Genomic DNA, 25233 nt, shown 5'->3' on the forward strand with positions numbered 1-25233 from the left:
TCTGGACAGATACAGAATAGTTGGAAGATAAGCATTCTTAATTTGATCATCCTTCAGCATTTTATTCAGTATCGGCTTATAGTATGTTTTATTATTAAAGTATATTCTAATTAGTATTGAATCATTGATTTTAATTTGTATTACCGTACTTCTTTTATAGGTACATTTCAACTCCTTCATGCTAGATGTTCATAAGAGAATTCATACAGAGAAGAAAAACATCAAGAAAATCCATGCTCCTGATCAGGCTCGTTATTTTGAACCAGATGGAACATTTACAATTAACCTTAGGCCATACGATCCCATTCCACCTGTAGCAAGGGCCATTGCTGATGAATCATGGTTCATATGTTTTGATGAATTTCAGGTGAGACATAAACTAATACTTTTGCATTTGTCAGGTTCCTATCTCTTTGGTCATACTGAATATGTAATTGTAAAATAAAAAAAATATATTTAATGTTAGTAATGAGCCATGATCCTAGGCAAATTATTTTATGCAACAGTATATGGAACCTTCATCTAGTAAAAGGCAAAGGATATTTGAGATGGTCTCCATGGGAAAGTGGAACAGAATTCTTCCACCATAAGCCATGTGTGTCGTAAAAGGCGACTAAAATGCTGAGAGCAAGGGGCTAGTAACTCCTTCTTTTGTATGCATTATTAAAGTTAAAAAAAAGAAACTTGTTTTTCTTTTTGAGCCACCCTGCTTCAGTGAAATACGGCCGGTTTGTTGAAAGATGATGATGATGATGATTTGAGATGGTACAAAAGAGTTCATAAAGACTGGTTCTTGAGTTGAGGAAAATGAGCTATGAAAAAGAATTTACTTCTTATATTCAGATCTTATATTACTGGAAGGGCATAGACAAGGTAGACCAGGATGCTGTACATCATTATCCAAGGATGAAACAGGAACAAGAGAGCATAGTTGGAAATAATATACCCAAAAGAGCTATAGATTTTTTTCAACAAACCAGCTGTATTCCACCGAGGCAGGGTGACTTAAGAGAAAAACGAAAGTTTCTCTTCTAAAATTTAGTAATAGCTGTAGATCTATACTACATATCTAAAAACATTTCTTAGAACTCAAATAGTAAATTACACTGCATATATCCATGGGTCTATGAAAGATGAGGTGAATCATAGAATTGATGAGGGGAAAAGGGTGAGTGGTGCACTTAGGAGTCTGTGGAGACAAAGAACTTTGTCCTTGGAGGCAAAGAGGGGAATGTATGAGAGTATAGTTTTACCAACGCTCTTATATGGGTGTGAAGCATGGGTGATGAATGTTGCAGCGAGGAGAAGGCTGGAGGCAGTGGAGATGTCATGTCTGAGGGCAATGTGTGGTGTGAATATAATGCAGAGAATTCGTAGTTTGGAAGTTAGGAGGAGGTGCGGGATTACCAAAACTGTTGTCCAGAGGGCTGAGGAAGGGTTGTTGAGGTGGTTCGGACATGTAGAGAGAATGGAGCAAAACAGAATGACTTCAAGAGTGTATCAGTCTGTAGTGGAAGGAAGGCGGGGTAGGGGTCAGCCTAGGAAAGATTGGAGGGAGGGGGTAAAGGAGGTTTTGTGTGCGAGGGGCTTGGACTTCCAGCAGGCATGCATGAGCGTGTTTGATAGGAGTGAATGGAGACAAATGGTTTTTAATACTTGACGTGCTGTTGGAGTGTGAGCAAAGTAACATTTATGAAGGGGTTCAGGGAAACCGGCAGGCTGGACTTGAGTCCTGGAGATGGGAAGTACAGTGCCTGCACTCTGAAGGAGGGGTGTTAATGTTGCAGTTTAAAAACTGTAGTGTAAAGCACCCTTCTGGCAAGACAGTGATGGAGTGAATGATGGTGAAAGTTTTTCTTTTTCGAGCCACCCTGCCTTGGTGGGAATAGGCCAGTGTGATAATAAAATAATAATAAATATATCCATACATAATACTGTATATGTGTTTGTAAATACAGTATAGTAACCATGAAAAACAGTAGATAATTTTTTCTCTGTAATTTTGTAGAATCATATATGATGTGTGTTCATTCATACAATATTGCTTTCTATTTATGTGAACTCTTTCAACAGGTGACAGACATTGGTGATGCTATGATTCTTAAACGATTGTTTACAGAATTATTTAATAATGGCATTGTTGTCATAGCAACAAGCAATCGACGACCTGATGACTTGTATAGGAATGGTCTCCAGAGGTCAAATTTTTTGCCATTCATTCCTATACTTAAATCTCACTGTGAGGTAAGCACTGTCCTATTTATTTCCATTTACTGAATTCTGATTTAGACTGAAGCTTTATTTCTAAACATTAGTCTGCTTATAATTGTCTTTCCATAAGACAGTTATAAGTAGCTTGCAGTTATCTGTACCTGTGCATGTACAAGGTTACTGGAAAACATAATTATTTAATAAACAAAACATATAAAACATTAAGTTTTCCTTCACGAGAATTTTATTCACTCTAATAAACCATCATGCTATATCTGAATGTACTATGAGATAACTAAACCAGTTTTGTATATAGTGCTATAAGTATTTTGTATTTGCTGCCAGGGGTGCTGCAGAGTATGAGTACAGTAATAGTTCACAAAAAATATTTGAATTAATGCTATGTCAATGAAATGCGTGAGCATTTTTGCCTTTAAAATTGCAACTGTTGAATATTAAATACAGTATTATTTCAGGTTATGAATCTAGACTCAGGCATAGATTATCGGGCAAACACACTCTCAAATTCACAAAAGCTGTTCTTCATCAAATCAGAATGTGATGCAAATTCAGAAGTTGAAGCATTATTTAAGGTATCTGTCATATTGGGTATCTGTTTATTTCTTCTCTTTTTTTCAACAAACTGACTGTATCCCACCAAGGTAGGGTGGCTCCAAAAGAAAAACAAAAGTTTATCTTTTTAACTTTAGTAATGTATACAGGAGAAGGGGTTAATCTGTTTATTTATAAACTTTTATTACCAAAAATTCATGTACTTATAGTTTTATCAAACAGATGTCTCATATTATCTTACTTTAATTATCTTTACATTTGCTCTTTACCTTCTAATAAGCAATGAGTTACAATGATGGAGGGGCCATGAACACCAACACAAACATTCCATATATACAGAGGAGGAGGTGGTGGTACGTACATGACAGTGTTTGCCCAAATATTTTGTTTATTCCATATTCACAAGGAATTCTAACATTTTATGTATATTTAATATGTACTAATTTAGGAATTGCAGAAAGAGTGACAATGTGTATTAATAATTTTTTTTTTTTTTTTTAACAAGTCAGCCATCTCCCACCGAGGCAAGGTGACCCAAAAAGAAAGAAAATCCCCAAAAAGAAAATATTTTCATCATCATTCAGCATTTCACCTCACTCATACATAATCACTGTCTTTGCAGAGGTGCTTTGATACAACAGTTTAGAAGTCCCTCCAAACTGTCAATATCCCAAACCCCTCCTTTAAAGTGCAGGCATTGTATTTCCCATTTCCAGGACTCAAGTCCAGCTAACCGGTTCCCCTAAATCCTTTCACTAAATATTACCATGCTCACACTCCAACAGCTCGTCAGGTCCCAAAAACCATTCGTTTCCATTCACTCCTATCTAACACGCTCACACACACCTGCTGGAAGTCCAAGCCCCTCACCCACAAAACCTCCTTTACCCCTTCCCTCCGACGACCCCTACCTCTCCTTCCTTCCCCTACAGATTTATATGCTCTCCAAGTCATTCTACTTTGATCCATTCTTTCTAAATGACCAAACCACCTCAACAACCCCTCTTCAGCCCTCTGACTAATACTTTTATTAACTCCACACCTCCTCCTAATTTCCACACTCCGAATTCTCTGCATAATATTTACACCACACATTGCCCTTAGACAGGACATCTCCACTGACTTAAAAAACAGAGAAGTTCTAGTATGTAGTCATGAGAAATTTTATATTATTCATGACTTTAGGGGTTTGACTGTTATCTGTATTATTCCTTCCAGTTCTGCAAGGGAGGTTTTTGATGCTGGTGAGGAATTCTTGACCTAAGGAATTGGACCTGACCTCCCCTTCCTTGGAGTGAACCTGATTACCTCCCTTTCCTCCAGGCGCTATATAAGCCCTAAGAGTTTAGCACGTTTTTCCCCATCTCCCATAAATGTAATAATAATAATGTTCCTTCTGGCAACCTGTCACATTCATGAAATAGTTATTATTTTTTATCATAAAAGTGAAGCAGCTGCCACTTCCTTGTTCTGGGAAGCATGATTGCATGAAAAGAACGAATATGCTTACAAGCAAGAGGTAGGAGATGAGTAGTTAGGTAGTGTGTGTGTATCTCTCTCTCTTTCAATTACTAGATAGAGAATCGAGCCTTCACCGTTCCTGTTTTCTAAATGACCCACGTGGGGAATTAATGCTTCACAAATAAATGCTGTGAGGAAGTTGAAGGGAAGAATAAAAATGAAAGGGAAACAATATCGAAAAATGGTATTTGTTGGAAGGATAAAGGGAGGGTTCACATAATGAAGCAAACTTTGTTAGCACTGTAGTGTGAGTGTAAGTACAGTAGGCCATTATATTGCATGGTAGTTACGTTCCTGAAAATGCCATGTTTCGTAAATCCATGTTAGATAAACTGAAGAACTTATGGGAAAAATAAGGTTACATTTCTGTGAGCCTCAAAAGAGTTAGACAACTTTTTTTAGACCTCCAGATCTTACAAAAATAAAAGTGAATATGTAATTGTAGTTCATTGTCATGATGCATTGTGTTGTTTTTACTGCTTAAGACTACAAATGCAACAGAGATAATAGTATTTCTTGTGGGTGCTGGTGTTTATGGATGATAGTGAAGAGAATGGAGAGTTATGCTGTGGTCCTACTGGGCTGAGGTGGATAGTAGAGGTTCTGGTGCTGAAGTCGATGGTTGTATTGGAGTGTGCATACATTCTGTAATTGATTTCTGTTCTGTTTTACCCCACTATATTATACAACTGACGGTAAGGTATCAGCTGCTCTCGACACTGTTTCAGGGTCTTCTTCAGTGATAAAGTCCAACTTTAAGGCAGTCAGTCAGTAAACCAGTCAAGTCAGTAAATCAGTCAAGTCAGTCAGTCAGTAAATCAGTCAAGACAGTCAGTCAGTCAGGGTGCAGGCACTGTATTTGCCACCTCCAGGACTCAAGTCTGGCTAACCAGTTTCCCCTGAATCCCTTCACAAAATATTACCTTGCTCACACTACAACTCGTCCAGTCCTAAAAACCATTTGTCTCCACTCCTGTCTAACATGCTCATACATGCCTGTTGTATGTCCAAATCCCTTGCACACAAAACCTCCTTTACCCACTCCCTCCACCCTTTCTGAGGATGACCCTTACCCCTCCTTCCTTCCACTACAGATTTATACACCCTCCAAGTCATCCTGTTTTGCTCCATCCTCAACAACCCCTCCTCAGCCCTCTGGATAATACCTTTAGTAACTTCAAACCTCCTCCCAATCTTCAAACTACTAATTCTCTGTATAATATTTACACCACACATCCCTCAGACACGACATCTCCACTGCTTCCAACCTCCTCCTCACTGCAACATTCACAACCCATGCTTCACACTTATATAAGAGTGTTGGTACCACTATATGTACACTCATTCATTTCCCTCTTTGCTTCCATGGATAACATTCTTTTTCTCCACAGATACCTCAGTGCACCACCTACCTTTTTCCCTTCATCAATTCTGTGGTTTACCTTGTCTTTCATTTATAATATATAATTACATAAAATAATAATGAGCGGTACAGTTTAGTATATCACTATCTATACAACATCTGAGAGACTGCTGTGGCTATGTTGCTTGAAGTTGGTGGTACTGTAGTAAACTAATACTGCAGAAACTATTTAAAGTTCTAAATTAGCAACAATGCTGCCCCTCTGTGGAGATTAGAACTTGGGACCCCTTGATTGCCAGCTTGATGTGATAACCACACTACCACCGCTCTCCACTGAAATGCCTCAATCATTAGGTAAAATCCGTACCTGTTTTAGCTTATCAGCATTACGTCCCACCTTATGATATGATTTCCCTTTGAAAGCTACCACCTGGTTCTTGTTTTCATTTACTGTCAGCCTATTTTGCATGTACACATTCAAAGCCTTGTATGCCAATGCTTTTAGCCATTGTCAGTATTATATTTGTGGTAAAATATTTGTATTTACTTTTCAGTTACATCTACTTCATCCAATCCTTTTCCAACAAAAGTATAAGGATTGTGATAAAGATGTGAAAAGGGTGACACTGGAGGAGTAGAGAAAAGCACATGAAGACATTATTTTAAAGTTTATGAAAAAAGAGAGGCAAATTAGGCACTAAATAAATAAGAGTAGACAGTAGTAAAATTGAGATAATAAAAGATAAAGATGGAAGGCTCTTATCTAAGGCCAGTAAAGTATTGGAAAAATGTAAGGAGAATGTTAGCAGTTATGACATTAAAGTTAAATAATGATGGTACATTATTAATGAAAGAAGTAGTGGGGTTCATAGATGGGACAGTATTTTTAAGCATAAACTCTTGCCCTTGTTAGATTTAATGTATCACGTGTCATCAAATAAGAAAGGAAAAGGAAAAAAAAGAAAAAACCGAGGGACACAGTTAAGGAAAAACCAGATGACATTGAGAAAGCTTTCGTCAAAATTATCTAGTAGATCAGAGTTAAATGGAATGTAAGTATAACAAAAAATGAACCAATGAAATATTTGAAATGAGGTAAATATGGAAAATCATGAAGAGGAGGATGAGGTTACAATGCTATGGCTGGAGCAATTCACAACTAGCCCACAAATTGGTGATGAATCTAAATGTTTCAGGCTGTCCTGGACCATTATCAAGTTGACTTGTAACTTGATTGTAGTCCTGAACTCGTTGAAATCTGATTTCATGTGCAGTTTGTAGATTAGTTGTGAAATACACACAATGGAAGCTACCACTGATGTATTTTTGAACTGAGTGAGAAAGGTAATGAAGTAGAAAGGTAAGTACAGGTACCTTAGGATTTATTTATATATTGAAAGGATAGTGAGAGTAATTGAAAAGCTAGAAGGTATGAGATATTTAGATGGTGCCTGAGAATTAGTTTGTTAAGTTTAATCCACAAATTGGAGATTATACTAAACTTATTACATTTACTGTGTTTGTTGAGAGAGATTTTATTGTAAGTACATACTACTTACATACTGTATGTAGGGATTCTACTGTAGTGTAGAAGTTGAAGATAAGAAGGTAATATTAATGAAGGAATTCAGAAAAGCTTGTATGCTGGGTCTGAGTTCTAGTGAATCAACTTGTGGACTACAATCAGCCTGTGCACTACAGACCAGCAATTGTCTGACACTTGATGCTTAAGATATCAAAATTTTTGAATCTTTGATCTATTTTTGTGCCAAACATGAATAATACAGTACAAAAGTATGAATATCTCTGCATGAAAGCCTGAGCTTGCTACCATCTGCAGCTCATAAGACTGCCATCCCCACGAGCCCCTTTGAGGCGGGGTAGATGGCAGACCAGAGGACTAGCTTCTCCCTACGAGCCCCGTGAGGGCGGGGAATGTGGCTAGGCCTGGGGACACTTGGTCCCAAAGATGAGGAGGTACTTGTACCTCCTCCCATGGGAGACTTAAGTCTCGAGACACTCCCCAGATAGGGAGCCAAGGCCGGGTCACCACTACTTGGAAAAGACCCGGGCCGGGAGAATACCGGCGAATTAAAAAAAAAAAAGAAATCTCTGCATAAAGGACTTTGTAAAATATCATAGATCTAGTAAAATACCTCTGTCTTTATTATATTTACTTTAATTCCTTCCTCTTATCTCCTACCCAAAGGCTGCTGTTACCATTTTCCAAAATCGCTCAGTAATAGGCATATTTCACTTGTCTTAATTATATACTAACCAGACAAATCTCCTCACCATAATCTATTATAATGCTCAATAAGTGGTTACACAGGCTTTGTAATCTCATTTCTTTTACATCTCGCATATATATAATCGCTGCTTAATTCATCTCGTTACTTCACCTTAAAACCTAGCCCGCCATCAAATAATTATCTTTCTCCTCAGTAGTTGTCTTTAGCTTCATTCAAACTTCTCATATTGTAGAAGAATAAGTCACAATAGCATGACTGAACATTTCACAGTTAACCCACATATTGGAGAGGAAACTAGATGATGCTTTGGGCCATATGTCCACATGAATTGTCAGTGGTCTAAGATGTCATTTAGCTTCATTGAAAGTTTGTAGGTTAGTTGTGAATTCTCACATTTTACTTTCCAAATATCCTCTTGATATGCAATTTTTTGTTAAACATTTTTAACATTTGTAATGCTGCTAACAAGGAACATGTGCCAGCTTGCATCTTCAGGCAGTCTGTAAAAGCAAACAAGAGACAGGACTCTGTTTCATGCCAAGTGCTTCAGCTGTGCACTGTTGTAGCTCTCTTTTTCGGTGCAATAAGCATTGCTGAGTTATACAAAAGGGTATTACTGTATATGATTGTCCTAGATTGCCTGTCTTGAGCTTTATCTGCATCAGAGATATGGGAAAGTAGACAACTGATAGTTTAAAAAAATATGTTCTGTACTGTGTATATTTATCATTTTTAATACTGTACATATTTAGAAACAAATTCAATACAAATGTAAAAAGTTATCTTTTTTTCTTTGACACCGATAATCTCCCACCAAGGTAGAGTGACTCAAAAAAGGAAGCACATTCACCAGCATTCATTCAGTAACTGTTTTGAATGTAAAAACTGTAAAAAACACCTTTTATGATTAGTCATTTTGGAAAACAGCCGAGTATAAAAAATTTCCTTGTGCAGATCTTCAGTGCGGAGGAAACGGATATTGTCCGACCACGCACCCTCACTTACAGCGGTAGAAGTGTGACATTCCAAAAGACTTGTGGTGGAATATTAGATACCACATTTGATGAATTGTGTAACAGAGTAAGTACCATACTTTAAAGTTCTTACATGAATTTTTAATGTAATACTGTACAGTATTAATAATTCATTATCATAGGATTTTTACTTTATTTTTATGAGAATGAGGTAATAAACCTGTTAATCCTGTTTACCCATAGAATTACACTACTCTCTCAGTAATGTATTTTTGCCTGCTTTTACAGGTCTGAAGCCATCCTCAATGTGCTTGTGCATATTTACCAGTGTGAACTTGACCTGTGTTATATTCAAACCAATACGTAAAATTCTTTAACAAGTGACCATCCAAAATTACCATTGCACTATCATGTATAGTCACAATTGCAAATGTAAATTAGATGATTTTATTTGTCCTCAGCCACTGACTGAATTATCTTGGGTGATCATACATTAGTCCACCCTCAATTCTCAATACAGTATTGGAGATAACTATACAAGAGAAGGGCAGGTAAATATATTGATAATGTACTGTACTGTTTTGAAAGGTAAGATAACTTTCTGCTAGGTAAGTTATGAAGATGCTTATTAAGGTACCATACCATACTTAAGAATAATGGGCATTCCCTCATTTAATTTCTAGCCTCTAGGTGCTTCCGATTACATCCAGCTGTGTCTTGTGTTCCATACCATCATCATCAGAGACATCCCAGTCTTAAACCAGAAGTCCAGGAGCCAAGCTAGACGATTCATCACTCTCATTGATACATTTTATGATAAAAAGGTAAAGCAAGTAACCATATTTTTATCTAAAACTGTAATAGTATAGAGTTGACCCTTGAACAACACTAGGGTTAAGGCACTGACCCCCACGCAGTCAAAAATCCACGTATAACTTTTGACTCCCCAAAAGCTCTTCTAATAACAGTGAAACCTTGACTACTTAGCCAGTAGCCATTGGACTGTCACAGGGTTGTGTCCTTGGCCCTCTGCTCATTTTCATTTACATCAGTGATCTCTTTTAAAAAGTTCTGTTCACAAATGACACTACTTATAATTTCTCCCACTCATACCCAACAATGCTTTGTGACACTGTTAACAACGAGCTGCTAAAAATATCTACATGGATGATGACCAACAGGCTCTCTTTAAATTACAAGACACACTGAGGGCAAATTTTTAGATCTTCACTTTAACTGCAACCTTAAATTTCAGACCCGCATCCAACATACATGTACATATAGCCAAGAAGGTCTTCAAAACAATAGGCATCCTTTCCAAAATATGGTACTATGTACCCCCAAATACCACTACTTACACTATACCACTCTCTAATCTACCCTTACCTCAAACTATGGTATTTGTGCTTGGGGATCTACTATGTCTAATCACCTTAAACCATTAATAACCCAACAAAAAGCTGCTGTGCAGATGATCACCAACTCCCACACCAGACAACACACCCCTCTGCTCTTGAAGAGTTTGAACTTCCTTAATATAATACATAAAACATGCTCTCATATTACTGTGCCCATTATATACTATATAGAATATTAAATTCCAAACTTCTTGTTAGCTACAACAGAACACACAGGCACAAAACTCTCTGACAGCCCTCGTGTCCATCTTACCCTGTTCAAAAATAAAATGCACATAAAGGGCCCCAAGATCTGGAATTCATTGCTGGAACCAACAGAAAGTCCCCTTTAGGTGGCCCGGTGGCCTGGTGGCTAAAGCTCCCGCTTCACACACGGAGGGCCCGGGTTCGATTCCCGGCGGGTGGAAACATTTCGACACGTTTCCTTACACCTGTTGTCCTGTTCACCTAGCAGCAAATAGGTACCTGGGTGTTAGTCGACTGGTGTGGGTCGCATCCTGGGGGACAAGATTAAGGACCCCAATGGAAATAAGTTAGACAGTCCTCGATGACGCACTGACTTTCTTGGGTTATCCTGGGTGGCTAACCCTCCGGGGTTAAAAATCCGAACGAAATCTCTCTCCCTGTCTGCCACTGAGTTTAGGGCTATAATTAAAAATCATCTCATCTCCCAAACTTAACTGTACCAGCACTATTCCATATCTGAAATCATTTAACCAGTTTGGAACTACAAGAAATCCCTCTTATGACTCCTACATCAGTTTAAAATATTAATACACACTTAAAATTGTACTGTTGTAATATTGTAAATTATACTAATTGTAATATTTTTTTCTGCCTCTACTATAAATCTTATTAATTAAAAATTTTTGGCTACCTCTCTTTTTGTACTAATTCAGAAAATTCATAATTAAAATTTACCACTCATTGATCTATGTTTAGTCTTAAGTAGCCTGTAATCTTTAGGATTAGTCTCCCCGAAAAGTTCTGGTATGCTAGTGACTTTCTTTGTGCTTAACAATATCTAATAACATGTAAATCTTGTGTTGTATACTATGCAAAAGAATAAATTTTGTATTTGTATTTATTTGTATTTGTATACTGTTGACCGGAAGCCATGCTGATACCACAAACAGTTGATTAATACATATTTTGTGTGTTAAATGTAATAAATGGTTTTGAAACTGACAAATTAAATATATTTTATACTGTATTCTTACAATACAATAAGCTAGAGGAAAGAAAATGTTATTAACAAAACCATAAGGAAGAGAAAATACATTTACAGTACTGTACTGTATGTATTGATACTGTAAGTTTACGTCGTCTGTTTACAAGATGAATCGTCTGTCATCTGCTGCCTCTTGGTCAGCAGAAGCTGCTTCTCCTGTTATCTTGACATTTTTTAAGCCAGACTTCTTTCTAAAATTATCAAACCATCCCTTGCTGTCATTAAATTCTCCAGCTTTAGACCCTTCACCTTCCTTTTGCTTAATGTTATCGTATAATGACTGCTTTTTCTTAAATCATATTAGTCTATAGGTATGCCTTTTTTATAGCAATCATTCACTCACATAAAAGTTGCATTTTCAGCATGAAATAAAAAGGTATTTTACAAAAAGTGCAAGGTTTACATGCCTTCTGGCGTAGCTATAGTGACGGCTTCACGAATTTCCTTTTCTTTTTTATAATGGTCTTTATGGTGGATTCATTTATTTTGAAATGGCAGGCAACTGCAGCTGCAGACCTCAATCTACAGTACACATCAAGCAGTTCAACTTCGTAGAAACACTTCCAGCATCACTAGTGACAATTTGTATGTGTCCCATAGTGTTATTCAAGGTTAACAGTATTGCACTAAACACCATGACAAATATGTGAGAACTGCAAGAGATCACTTTTTACTGCAATAAGCAATTTACTGGAGAAATGAACTCCTCACATGGAGATGATTAGCATCACATGACATTTTAAGCAGATACTTGCAACACTTGAACTCACCGCAATAGCAACAGGAGGTGGCTACAAAATTATTACAGTAGTACGGTGTGTACTACAGTTAATTTTATGCAATTATCACTTAATATTGCAGCTTTATGTTTATTTACATTTCTCTCTGCTGTGAATGGCACCATGTACAATCTGCAAGTGTTTGTGTATGTAAGTTTTGATCAATTTTAACATTTTATAATAGATTTGGGTGTATTTTATAGTAGTAAATGATAAAATATACTAGTATCTTCACATATTTTATGCATTCATGACATATCTAACTTTTTCTTAATTTTTTAGATATTTCTAGGCTACACAGTTCGTCTGCAAATTTTTATAAATTGTTGTAAATCTAAAAAAAAAAAAAAAAAAGTGTATTTATTAAAAAAAAAATTGTGTATACATGGACCCATGCAGTTCAAACCCATGTTGTTCAAGGGTCAACTGCATTCAGGAGAACAAATTAAAGAACTTTTTTGTAAACTGTCATCTCACTTAATTTCTTATGTTTTAGAAACCATGAGTTATTTCCTGTTCATTTGTTCTCAGAAGTGATTAATAAGTAGTACAGAGTAAGCAGCTTATAGAAACATGATTTTTATTTTGATACTCAATAAACTTGTTCTTACAGAGAGTCTGCATTCATTTTTCTCTCTTTCCCAAGCTCATTGCTGCAAATTTTAAAATATTTAATTTTTGTTGGTTCTTTCTGGTAGGCAATAGACCTATTGATCTCATTCTCTGATGGAAATATTACTTAATAAATTAAATAGGGTGTCATTTAATATCTTAAACTTTCAATAAAAATCTAACTGTACAATAGGCAGAGGGATGGGTGGTGTAATATTGCTGTTATTATGTGGCACCCAGGGGCTAGATTAAAATCTTTAGGCCCTGGAGGCACACACACTCATAGGCCTCCAATATACAGTGTCTATAAAAACTATAAACATTTTCATTGTTCGTATTTAATATATAGGTCCCATTGTGATGTTTGCAAAACAAGGTAATTCTATTAAAAATTGTTGTGTGATTTAGCATTTTTATTTTCTCAGTTTTGACTAGTCAGGGAGTTTTGGGGGCTTTAAAGTTTTTCATAAGCCCTAGGGACAGTACCCACTGTACCAGTTGTAACTCAAACCTTCTGCCATCTATTTATTATATGCAGATCTGTTCTGTAGTGGAGGGAAGGTGGTGTAGGGGTAATCTTAGGAAAGAATGGAGGGAGGGGGCTTGGACATCCAGCAGGCATGTGTGAGCATGTTAGATATTAGTGAGTGGAGGCAAACGGTTTATTGGACCTGACGAGCTGTTGGAGTGTGAGCAGGGTAACATTTTGTGATTAGAGTCAAGAGAAAAACTAAGATCCTGGGAAATGGGGAACTTCCTTCTTTATTTCTCATCAGAAAAATACCATACTGTACTTTCAGGGGCAACTGAGTCATCAACAGGTCTATTACTTACAGTTGTACTTACAATACTTATACATATTTTTAAAACTGTCTTCAGGTACGGATTGTATGTACCAGTGACGTTCCTCATACTCAGATATTCAGGGGAGATGAAGGCCATTCGGAATTCATAGACAAAGAAAGTTTAATGCTAATGGATGATTTAGGGCTCAAGGAGAAAAATGAAAATACAAAGGCTATGAATATCTTCACAGGAGAAGAGGAGATGTTTGCTTTTGACCGTGCTGTATCTCGTCTCTCACAAATGATGACTCAAGAATATTGGAGAGAGTATGAATTTCAGATGCGATAAAATATTATTGTTAGTTTTGCTGTTTATTTCTCTTATTTACAGATTTATATAATGCAGGTAATACTGTACAGTAATAATATATAATACACAAATTGCTAAATACATATATTTCATATAAATTTCAATAGATTATCAGATCAATGAGGAGTAACGTGTGTACGGTTGTCCTTAGAAATTCACGGACTTCGTTATTAATGGGTTTTGATTATGAAGCATTTTAACTGATAGCCAGCCAGTGAATAGATTAAATTAACCAACATTTTTCTAACTCATTTGGTTGCCCATGCCATGTATCTTTTCATTGTGATCATTATTTTTTAGAAATGTTAATTTTAACCATATTAGTGATATATAACAGAGAAATGGTCTCTAAAATGCAAAATGGCCCCAAATCTGAACCAAAATTTTTTTATGCAGATTTAATTTTATATTGCTCACTTTTTTCAGTTTTGTGAAACATGTTCCACAAAACTGAAAAACCCTGCAAATTTCTAGGAACAAATAGATTCATTTCTTCCTCCGTAAGCCATGCGTGTCATAAGAGTTGACTAAAATGCTGGGAGCAAGGCGCTAGTAACCCCTTCTCCTGTATAAATGACTTAATTTAGAGAGAACTTTTGTTTTTCTTTTTAGGTCACCCTACCGCAGTTGAATATGGCCAGTTTGCTAAAACAATATTTTTAAAACGTGGCAATAATTTATTGTCTGTATTTTTATTAAGAAACAAAATGAGGCATATAATTGGCAATCACTTAAGAATCTGAGTTTCCATGTTTGTATGTGACCTAAGGTGTTCACAGTGGTAGTTTAGTGTGATATAAAATTTCTGTGAGTGATCTCAGTATGCTAACAATAAGGAAAACTTCAAACTTAACATGCAAACATCTTGAAAACATTGGCTTATTTTTACACCAGAGATATAAGGTCTTGACATTGTTACATTCAGTAGGGCCCTGCTTTGTGGTGTTTTGCCTTACGGCATTCTGCTAATACGGACATTTCAAATTATGTACGTATTGCCAAAACTCGCTATATGGCTTCCCCTGTCTTTCTGATACGGCGTGCCCACTGAGTTTATTTACATTCTCTGTGAACACATCTCTATTATGTCTGGAAACTTTCCAGAATTTCAAGTGTTTTAAAGTTATACTGCATGTTTTATATGTACGTACTCTGATAATTATACTTGTGTACCTGTACTTAAATATACGTACATACTGTGTTGGCATGCAGGTACACATTAAAATCACTAAGAGAGACTACTTTTGAAGATGCCATATTAAAAACAATAATCTCTTGGGCGCATTACATGTCGTATAATACGTTAATAGACATTTCCATTAATCCATCTATGATATTTTTTCAAAATTATACAAGAAACATGTTACATAACACATAAACATGATACATAAACCCATAGTATAAAAATTGACATAAATATGAGATGTGTTTACCAAGCAGCTTGTAGGAGTGTCGGAAGAATTATGTTTTCTCTAGTCCAATACCAGTTAACTGGGGGATAACTGTAAAAAAATATTCCTTTCATATGCCTTAATTCTATAGTTATTTATGACCCATGTGGGTTTAGCGCTTCCTATTTATTACGATTGTAATAATATCATCGTTCACTCTAAAAATGGTGTGTTGCATGAGAATGGGAGTATTGCTGTTTATTTATTCTACTGTACCAATGTGGAGACAACTTGTACACAGTGTAAGATGTTTGTATGAACGTGTATGAACCATAACCAGATGCGTTCGTCCGTTTGTTTACATGCTTTCTGCCTCTATCCTCTCTTTTACTTGTTCTCTCTTTCATTTACTTGTTTTTATCTTGCTTACTCATCTCTCACCCTACATTAAGATTACAAATATTTTAAGGTAATTAATGAGTGTACTGTATATGCATTTTATTGCACTAGGGTGCTTTAAATGTTGTAGTATATTGTGTGTGGTTGGGGTGGCCAGGTGAGCTACCATACCTCCCACACCTGACTTTCTACATTAAATACTTTTCACCTCTCGCCCTACATTAAGACCACAGTGGTAACCCAAGTTTCGTACAGCTCCCAACTGGAACACTTATGCAAGTGTATTATTGTAAGTGCTTTTGTAAGTGTATTTCTGGGGGTCTGAAATGGACTAATGTAATTTACATCATTCCTTATGGGAACAAATCCGTTGGGTAACGGCACTTGAACAGCCTTCTGGAACGAATTATGGCTGAAACTTGGGGTACCACTGTACAAATATTTTAAGGTAAGTTATGAGTGTACTTTATATGCATTTTATCAGTCTAGGACGCTCTAAACGTTGTAGTATATTATGTGTGGGTGGGGTGGCTAGGAGAGCTACCATACCTACCACACCTGACTTCTTACAATAAATACTATGTACTTGCCTTTTGCCCTACATTAAGGCTACAAATATCTTGAGGTAAATAATGAGTGTACTGTGTGTGTATTTTACTTTTTATTGTTTTTTTAATGCCTAGTTTTATTGCTAACTTAATATATGTTAGTGTAAACTTGTTATCTGGCATTTATAAGTGGAAAAAATGGCATTCTGCTTTCTGGTGGCAGCCTGGAACTTAATCTGCCGTATAAGTGGGGCCCTGCTGTATTTATTATGAAATCCATATTATGTTGTTGCCCCTCAGATTCTGTATATTTTCCTTAAGTATTGTGCATATGTATGTGAGTAGGAAAATCAGATTTTTATTTCTTTTAATTTTAAACCACAAAGTATTAATGAAAGTTTATTACTGTACTAAAATTAGTATTTTTCTCTAGCAGTGTGAAAATGTAAAAGTCAAATTCATCTTACTGTACATAATATCTCATTTAACTTTGTTAAATTATTCTAGAGATTGTTTAGTAATGTTTTAAATTCTAGCTAAATTTTAGCCTTAGTATCAGTGTGTATATGTATATATGTACAGTGTATATACATGTGTATATATTGAAAGCGTCTCCTAATGTTATGTGAATCTTTTGGTAGGTGACTGACCAGGGCCTTTTGCTAGCTCACTGGTCTACTTCAATAAAAATTAAATATCACGTTGTAAAATGTGTATTTATACCTCAGGTCCTCTTCAAGGGGGGCTCCTTGGCGTGGTGAAGAGGCTCTTGGTCTGAGGAATTAGACCTATCGGTCTTCTTCCTCAGACCGAACCTAATTACCCCCCAATCTCCCCTCCCCTATCCCATCCTCCCCATCCTCCCCTTTTTCCTTTCCTCCTCCTCCTCCCCACTCCTCCCTTTTGCCCTTCCTCTTTTTGTCCTTTGGGATTTCTCCCACAGGCGCGCTAGTTCCTAGGTAGGAGAAAGGACACCGGGGTCCATCCCATTCCGTTGAGGTTTCTTGGCGGTGGCGTAGTTTGCCGTGGAATCTGGATTGCCTAGGGATGTCCCGATCCCTCTCCGGTATCCCGGAGTAGCTTTGGGTGTCTTTTGGGCGACGGGTGTAGCTCTGGAAGCCACCTTTCGGATTCCGGGGGTGGTGGCTGAAGGAGGTATGCTTTGTGGCGGATATCCGGCCGCCCTCTCTTTTGTCCACCGAGGTAGCTCGGCAGATGTGAGGTTGCTATCCCAGATTGCTGGTTTACTGGCATGAAGGGTAGGGTATGGCACGGGTTCCATGCTGCATCTGCGCTACTAGCGGTGTCGAGTCCTCTTGGGCGCGGAGGGAGATTTCTGGCCCTTTCATCCCTCCTAGGAACTATCCCTCCCCGGTCCCCCCTTTTTTTTTCTTTTTTTTATTTTTATTTTCTTTTCTTCTTTCTTTTTTTTTCTTAAAAACAAAAAGAAAGAAGTAACCTAACCATGGCAGCCCTAGTCCATGAACCTGGTACCCCCGGGCCCCTTCTTGATACCGCACCCCGTTCTGACCCCGCCTCGTCTTTGGACCACTCTTCAGACATTCCTCATGCCTCTGTACCTATTGCCGGTGCTGTTTCCTCACCCGCTTCAGGTACTGAGGCCTCGACTGACTCCTTCGATTTATCAGACCTTCGCTCTCCTCTGACTATGCTTCCGGCCTCTCCCTCTACGGTGCGGCAATTTTCAAATCGCCGACCCGTTCCACGTCGGACCAACTCTGGTCCCACGCCTAAACGTCAACGACAATTACCTGCTGATGATACTTCTCCACCTTCACCTTCTCGTTCTTCTCAGAAACGATCGACACGTCCTTCACTACCTTTCCACGCTCAGTTTCAGACTGAACAGTGGACTAAATTCTTCACTTTACGACCAACTTCCTCTACTGCCTATCTTTCTGACCATAGTATTGGCAAGGCACTCCTACGCCATGTTGGTAAAGATATTTCTTTTCATGCTCTTAAGAGCGGTACGCGCATCATTACCGTACAGAATGCTACCCAGGCTCGTGAGCTCTCTCGTCTTACCCATATAGATACTGTTCCTGTCACCCTTGAAAAACATCATTCCCTCAATTCTTGTAGTGGTACCGTTATTCTGCCCCATACCATAGTTCAACAAAATTTCCAGACATGTGGCACCGACATTCTAGAACAGCTGGAACTCCAAGATCTCCCAATCCTCAAGGTAGACACTTACGTTCTTCCTGCCCGTGGGCGGAGACGATACCCTAGCAATGTGGCTCGTTTAACTTTTGACAGCCGAGAACTCCCATCCTCCGTTTATATAGCAGGACATCGGTTACAAGTTCGAAAGGTGATCCCTACACCACAACAGTGTAGAAATTGCTGGCGATTTGGCCATCCAGCGAAATATTGCAGATCTATCGCCGAATGCCCAGTCTGTGGTGCCGATGACCATTCTAATACGTCTTGCAATCGAACTCCCTCTTGCCTTAACTGTCATGAGGCTCACCCTTCGTACTCTCGCCGTTGTCAGGTCTATTTAAACGAGCGGGAAATCCGTTACCTCAAAGAGACAGAAGGTCTCCCTTATGCCATGGCAGTTTCTCATCTCCGCCTCCAAGGGAGACTCCCACGTGTTTCTTATTCCCGTGTTTCAAAACGTCCCCCCACTTCTGGTATCCCATCTTCTACACCCACCTCTGTGGTTACCTCTCCCATAATCACTCCTGTATCTAATCCTTTTGCTGTCCTCGGCTCAGACGTCCCTACTTCAACGCCTCAGTCTAATCTCGCTTCTTCGAGTTCTCTCTTACAAGCCTCAGTATCGACGAGACCTCGTACGACACCTCTTCCCAATCGTCCCTCTACTTCTCAAAAGTCAAAAAAAGGTCCGGTAACACCTCCTACCCATCTTCCACCTCCTCATTTTACCCTCCCTGTCTCTGTCCCTAGTTCTTCCCCTCTCACTGGCTCAGTTACAAGTGCAGAGGTTCACCCTCCTCCTCGTAATGTACCTTCCTCCCCTGTTCCCTCCCAAGTTTCTTCCTCTTCTGCCACCTCCCAGGTTCCTGTCTCTTCTGTCCCCTGCCACGCTTCTCCAGTTCCCTCCACCCTTTCGCCCCCCCCTACCTTGGTACAGTCCAATACAGTTCCAATCTTTACTCATCCTCCCCCTACCATTCCCAATATTGTCTCCCATACGACATCTCTGAATTCCGAAACACTTGAAGCAATCTCTGAATATATTGCAGAGACCAAACCATCAATGGACACTGATCCACCTTCCGCTCTTCCTCTCTCCTCTGCTCCATCTGCGCAACTCCTTTCTTCACAGCGCACCGTTCCTTCGCTGCTTGAACATTTTCCACTGCCTCCGCATGTGGACTTTTCTAACCCTTCTAGTCCGTAGGAACCCTTACCTGCGGATTTCAAGTATCTTTATCATTGCCAATCATGGCCTTTTTACAGTGGAATATACGCGGCCTCAGGGGTAATCGGGGTGAGCTTCAGATGTTACTCTCCCAGTTTGCCCCTGTTGGTGTTTGCTTACAGGAACCAAAATTACACTCTGCTGTTATTTCTCACATCTCAGGCTATAATTTATTGTATTCTTCAGATCCTTTTCCTGATGGGACCTTTAATGAAAGTGCCCTTCTTCTCCGCACTGATATTCCGTACCATCAGCTATTTGTTCATACTTCGCTGCATTACACAGCAGCCCGTATCCACTTACATAGGTGGTATACGCTCTGTTCTTTATATCTCTCTCCTTCTCGGGCATTATCTATTCCGGATTTTGCCTTCCTTGTTTCGTCATTACCGCCACCGATTCTGTTACTTGGTGATTTTAATGCCCACCATTTCCTCTGGGGAGGGTCTCACTGTGATTCCCGTGGAATTCAGTTAGAGGCTTTTCTTGCCACCCACCCCCTCCATGTTTTAAATACAGGTACTCACACCCATTTTGATCCTCGGACTCATACTCTCTCTTGCATCGATCTCTCAGTTTGCTCTTCCTCCGCCGCATTAGACTTTACTTGGTCTGTTCTCCCGGACTTACATGACAGTGATCATTTCCCAATCATTCTTACTTCCCCTTCATATTCGCCACCTCTTCGCACCCCACGCTGGCAATTTAATCGGGCAAATTGGAACCTTTACTCACACCTGACTGTTTTTAAAGAGGTTCCTTCTTCGTCCTCCATCGATGAGCTTTTACACCTCTTCTCGTCCTCCGTTTTCACCGCAGCTTCTCATTCTATACCCCAAACTTCGGGCAGGCATTCTCAGAAATGCGTGCCTTGGTGGTCTCCTGCTTGTGCTCGTGCAGTACGTTTGAAACGCGCTGCATGGGGCAGGTACCGGTACAATAGAACCACAGAGCGACTCCTTGATTTTAAACAGAAGCGTGCGATCGCTCGCCGTGTCATCCGTGACGCTAAACGCACTTGCTGGCGAGATTATGTCTCCACCATCACCTCTGCTTCCTCTATGAGTGCAGTCTGGAAAAAAGTACGAAAACTGAGTGGTAAATATTCTCCTGACCCGGCTCCTGTTCTGCGGGTTGCCGGTGTTGATATAGCAAACCCACTAGATGTTGCCAATGAAATTGGCAATCATCTGGTCCGTATTTCTCAGGGACTCCATCTATGCCCCTCATTTCTTTCCTCAAAGTCTGCCAGAGAGTTAGCACCCTTGGACTTTTCTTCTCTCAGAGAAGAACAGTATAATGTGCCTTTTACACTTCAAGAACTGGAGGCAACACTCTCAGCTTGTCGATCATCGGCAGCTGGGCCCGACGACATTCATATTCGTATGCTACAACATTTACATCAGTCAGCCCTTGCAGTCCTATTACACCTTTACAATCTTATTTGGTCACAAGGAGTTCTTCCACAGCTGTGGAAATCCGCCATTGTTCTCCCTTTCCGCAAACCAGGCACTACGGGACATGAAACCTCCCACTATCGTCCCATTGCTCTTACCAGTGCAGTTTGCAAAGTAATGGAACGTCTAGTAAATAGACGTTTAGTGTGGTATTTAGAGACACACAACAGTCTCTCCACTCGTCAATATGGCTTTCGTAAGGGACGTTCTACCATAGACCCCTTACTGCGCTTGGATACGTATGTTCGTAATGCCTTTGCGAATAACCACTCAGTTATTGCCATATTTTTTGACCTTGAGAAGGCATATGACACAACTTGGAGGTATAATATTTTAGCCCAAGCCCACTCCTTAGGCCTTCGAGGCAATCTACCATCCTTCCTTAAGAACTTTTTAACTGACAGGCATTTCCGTGTTCGGGTTAATAATGTGCTCTCCCCGGACTTTGTCCAAGCTGAAGGTGTCCCCCAGGGATGTGTTCTGAGCACAACACTTTTTCTCCTTGCTATTAATGATTTGGCCTCTAGTCTTCCATCAAATATTTGGTCATCACTCTATGTTGATGACTTCGCTATTGCCTGTGCAGGCGCTGACTGTCACCTCCTTACAGTTTCTCTCCAGCATGCAGTCGACCGTGTTTCCAATTGGGCCACCACACATGGGTTTAAATTTTCCAGCACTAAAACCCACCAAATCACTTTCACTAGACGCTCTGTCATCTCTGATCATCCTTTGTACCTCTATGGCTCACGTATCCCTGAACGTGATACAGTCAAGTTTCTGGGCCTCCTCTTTGATCGTAGGTTATCCTGGAAACCTCACATTACCTCTCTGAAGGCAACTTGTCACAGCCGGCTGAACCTTCTTAAAACCCTTGCTCATCTTTCGTGGGGAGCTGATCGTCGAACCCTCCTTCACCTACATTCCACCCTTATTTTATCGAAACTTGATTATGGTGACCAGATCTATTCAGCGGCATCTCCTGCTACTCTCTCTAGCCTTAACCCCATTCATCACCAAGGATTACATTTATGCCTTGGTGCTTTTCGCTCTTCCCCTGTCGAAAGCCTCTATGCAGAAGCGAACGTTCCATCCTTATCCGATCGCCGTGATGCCCATTGCCTGCGCTACTATGTACGCTCTCATGATCTCCGCAATCCTTCCATTTATAGAATGGTCACTGATATTAGTAGACATTCTTTATTTGTTCGCCGCCCCTGCTTACTCCGTCCCTTCTCTCTTCGCCTTCATTCGCTCTTGTCTTCTCTTCAACTACCACCTTTCTATGTACATGTAGCATCTCACTTTTCCCTACCCCCCTGGGAGGTCCCAGCTGTTCGAGTCTGTTCTTTCTCCCTCCCTTGCTCGAAAGCCCAACTGTCTACGGTCGCTTCCCGCTCTCTTTTTCTTGACCACTTTCACTCTCATTCTCATGCCATTGCTGTGTACACAGATGGCTCTAAGTCTTCTGACGGCGTAGTATTCGCAGCAGTGTTTCCGGACAGCGTCGTACAAGGGCATTTACTATCTTCAGCTAGTATTTTTACTGCTGAATTATATGCCATCCTTACAGCACTTATCCGTATTGCATCTATGCCTGTGTCATCATTTGTGGTTGTCTCAGACTCCCTTAGTGCTTTACAGGCTATACAAAAATTTGATACACCTCACCCCTTAGTCCTCCGTATCCAACTTTGGCTACGCCGCATCTTTACTAAGCATAAAGATATTGTTTTTTGTTGGGTCCCTGGTCATGTTGACGTACAGGGCAATGAACAGGCAGACACTGCTGCGCGGTCAGCAGTACATGACCTACCAGTTTCTTACAGAGGTATTCCATGTACGGACTATTTTGCTGTAATATCTTCCCACCTTCACACCCGTTGGCAACAACGTTGGTCTACTATGCTCGGCAACAAACTTCAGTCTATTAAACCGAGTATAGGTTACTGGCCGTCTTCTTATCACCAGTGTCGAGGTTGGGAGACTACTCTCTCCCGTCTTCGCATTGGCCATACTCGTCTTACTCATGGATATCTCATGGAGAGGCGTCTTGCTCCTCTCTGTGAGAATTGCCAAGCTCCATTATCAGTCAGCCACATTCTGTTGGACTGCCCACTTTATCAACGAGCACGCAGAATTTACCTCTGTCGTCGTCTTCGCCCCGCTGCTCTCTCTTTACCTTCCCTTCTCGCTGATGGACCCACCTTTCATCCGGACTCTCTTATTGACTTTTTGACAACGACTGACTTACTTCACAAATTCTGATACTTTCAGCCCTTTCTACTTGTATCTCTTGCTACCCTCTACCCCCGTACTATCCCCTGCCCCGCTGTTTTCTGTAACCTGCTGATCATCCCCCCTCCCTCCTGCCATCCAATTCCCTTGCTTCCTTCCCTACCCTGCAGCGCTGTATAGCCCTTGTGGCTTAGCGCTTCTTTTTGATTATAATAATAATATACCTCAGGTCTGTGTAGCTGATTTTCATGATTTCTTGGGACAGAGGTTAAGTTTTCAAGAAGAAGCAACCATTACCTGCTGCAAGCACTTGATCAATAAAGTGATAGTTGTGTAGGTCTGCAGGTCACTAGCAGTAAGAGCCATTTGGCTAGGCAGTCAAGCAGGAAGTCTAGTTGCAGGCCTGGTTACAGTGGTAGAACCCTCAAAACTAGAAAGTCATATATCATGGACCATTTGTCTTTTTATCCATGCTGATCTAACTCTTAACACTACCTCTCTCTCACTCATTGCCATCTATCTTTCACACCTTTGCCATTCATTGCTGAATGATTTGTGGCAATGATACATCCCATGAATAGAATAATCTAATTTAGCAAGATCACGTTATGTACCTTCTGGATTTTAAAAGTTTCCTACTGCTTTCCAGATCCTTCCTACTTGTTTTTTCCATCCACATTTTTTGTATATACTGTACTTTCAGCAAATACAGTTAACCATCAGCAATGCCCACAGGACTTGCTGAAGAACAAAAATGGCACTCTTCAACCAGTACAGAGAAGGTATATATGGAAGGCTATGAAATTCAAGGTATGGAATTAAACAGATCCTTATTTGTTTTATTTTTAAGAATGAGACGCAACAGATAATCATAAGGACACTTTTAGGAAATGAAAGGCTTGACACAAAAAAAGACTTGCACAGTGGAATGGCTTGACAGCCAATTCATTATGCATATCATTCAATGTTAACCACATTGGTCATAATGGATAAAATTTATTTGCAATAGATTGCTTACCCTTGCACTTGAATAATCCTTCAACTCGTTAAAACATTTAACATCAAAATAAACGTATGACATATCAATTGAAGGAAACTGCTTGATAGTGAAGATAAAATTTACTTGTTATGGTTTTTAAAATCTCTCACACTTAAACAAATTATTAACAAACTCAGTAAACAGACATACCGTTGTGTACAGGGAAATGATATACAACCACGTAAATTGTTAAGTATAATGCTGCCATTTTCTCGTAAATAAAGAATAATGGGTAAAAGATTTTGAAATTTGAAATGTATTTAAGAGACTGACTGTGATCACAGAAGCAGAGCCAGGAAGACTTTTTTGTGCCCATCACTCAGTGGGGTTAATTTTTCATCTGTGTCAAAATTTCTACAAGTAACTGAGGTGAGAAAGAATTTTGTCTAAGAAATACTTTACCCATTTTTAATAAAATTTGTACATTCCATGTCATATGTCAATAAGGAGTGCATTTTTTTAATCACTGCCACCTGTTTTCATATACAACTGAAGTTTTATACTGCACCTAAGCTTTATAATTTTTTAAAAAGTGTAATATGCAAAAGTGATAAAACATACAAATTGTTTATACAATCCTGTAAACACTTCATTAATATAAAGTAGAGGAGGTGTGTAACATTCAGTATTATAAATTAGTCCATTTTTTAAGCT

General features: G+C 39.3%; 1 protein-coding gene across 4 annotated transcripts in view; it reads left to right on the forward strand.

The window, feature by feature from the left end:
- The window catches only part of LOC128700705 (putative ATPase N2B), a 38523-nt gene extending 13593 nt beyond the window's left edge, over positions 1-24930 (forward strand). For 3 of the 4 annotated variants that reach the window (XM_053794036.2, XM_053794037.2, XM_053794034.2), the window contains exons 4-9: positions 161-367; positions 2074-2244; positions 2688-2804; positions 8875-9000; positions 9578-9718; positions 13814-16072. In XM_053794036.2, coding sequence (XP_053650011.1) covers positions 161-367; positions 2074-2244; positions 2688-2804; positions 8875-9000; positions 9578-9718; positions 13814-14068 — 1017 coding nt within the window. In that variant the 3' untranslated portion in view covers positions 14069-16072. Of the gene's footprint in view, positions 1-160; positions 368-2073; positions 2245-2687; positions 2805-8874; positions 9001-9577; positions 9719-13813; positions 16073-24275 lie in introns of those variants that run through there. The other variant, XM_053794035.2, reaches the window with a different exon arrangement.
- The last annotated feature ends 303 nt before the right edge of the window (positions 24931-25233 follow it).

Source organism: Cherax quadricarinatus, chromosome 56 (genome assembly GCF_038502225.1).
Source record: "Cherax quadricarinatus isolate ZL_2023a chromosome 56, ASM3850222v1, whole genome shotgun sequence".
Classification (NCBI taxonomy): domain Eukaryota; kingdom Metazoa; phylum Arthropoda; class Malacostraca; order Decapoda; family Parastacidae; genus Cherax; species Cherax quadricarinatus.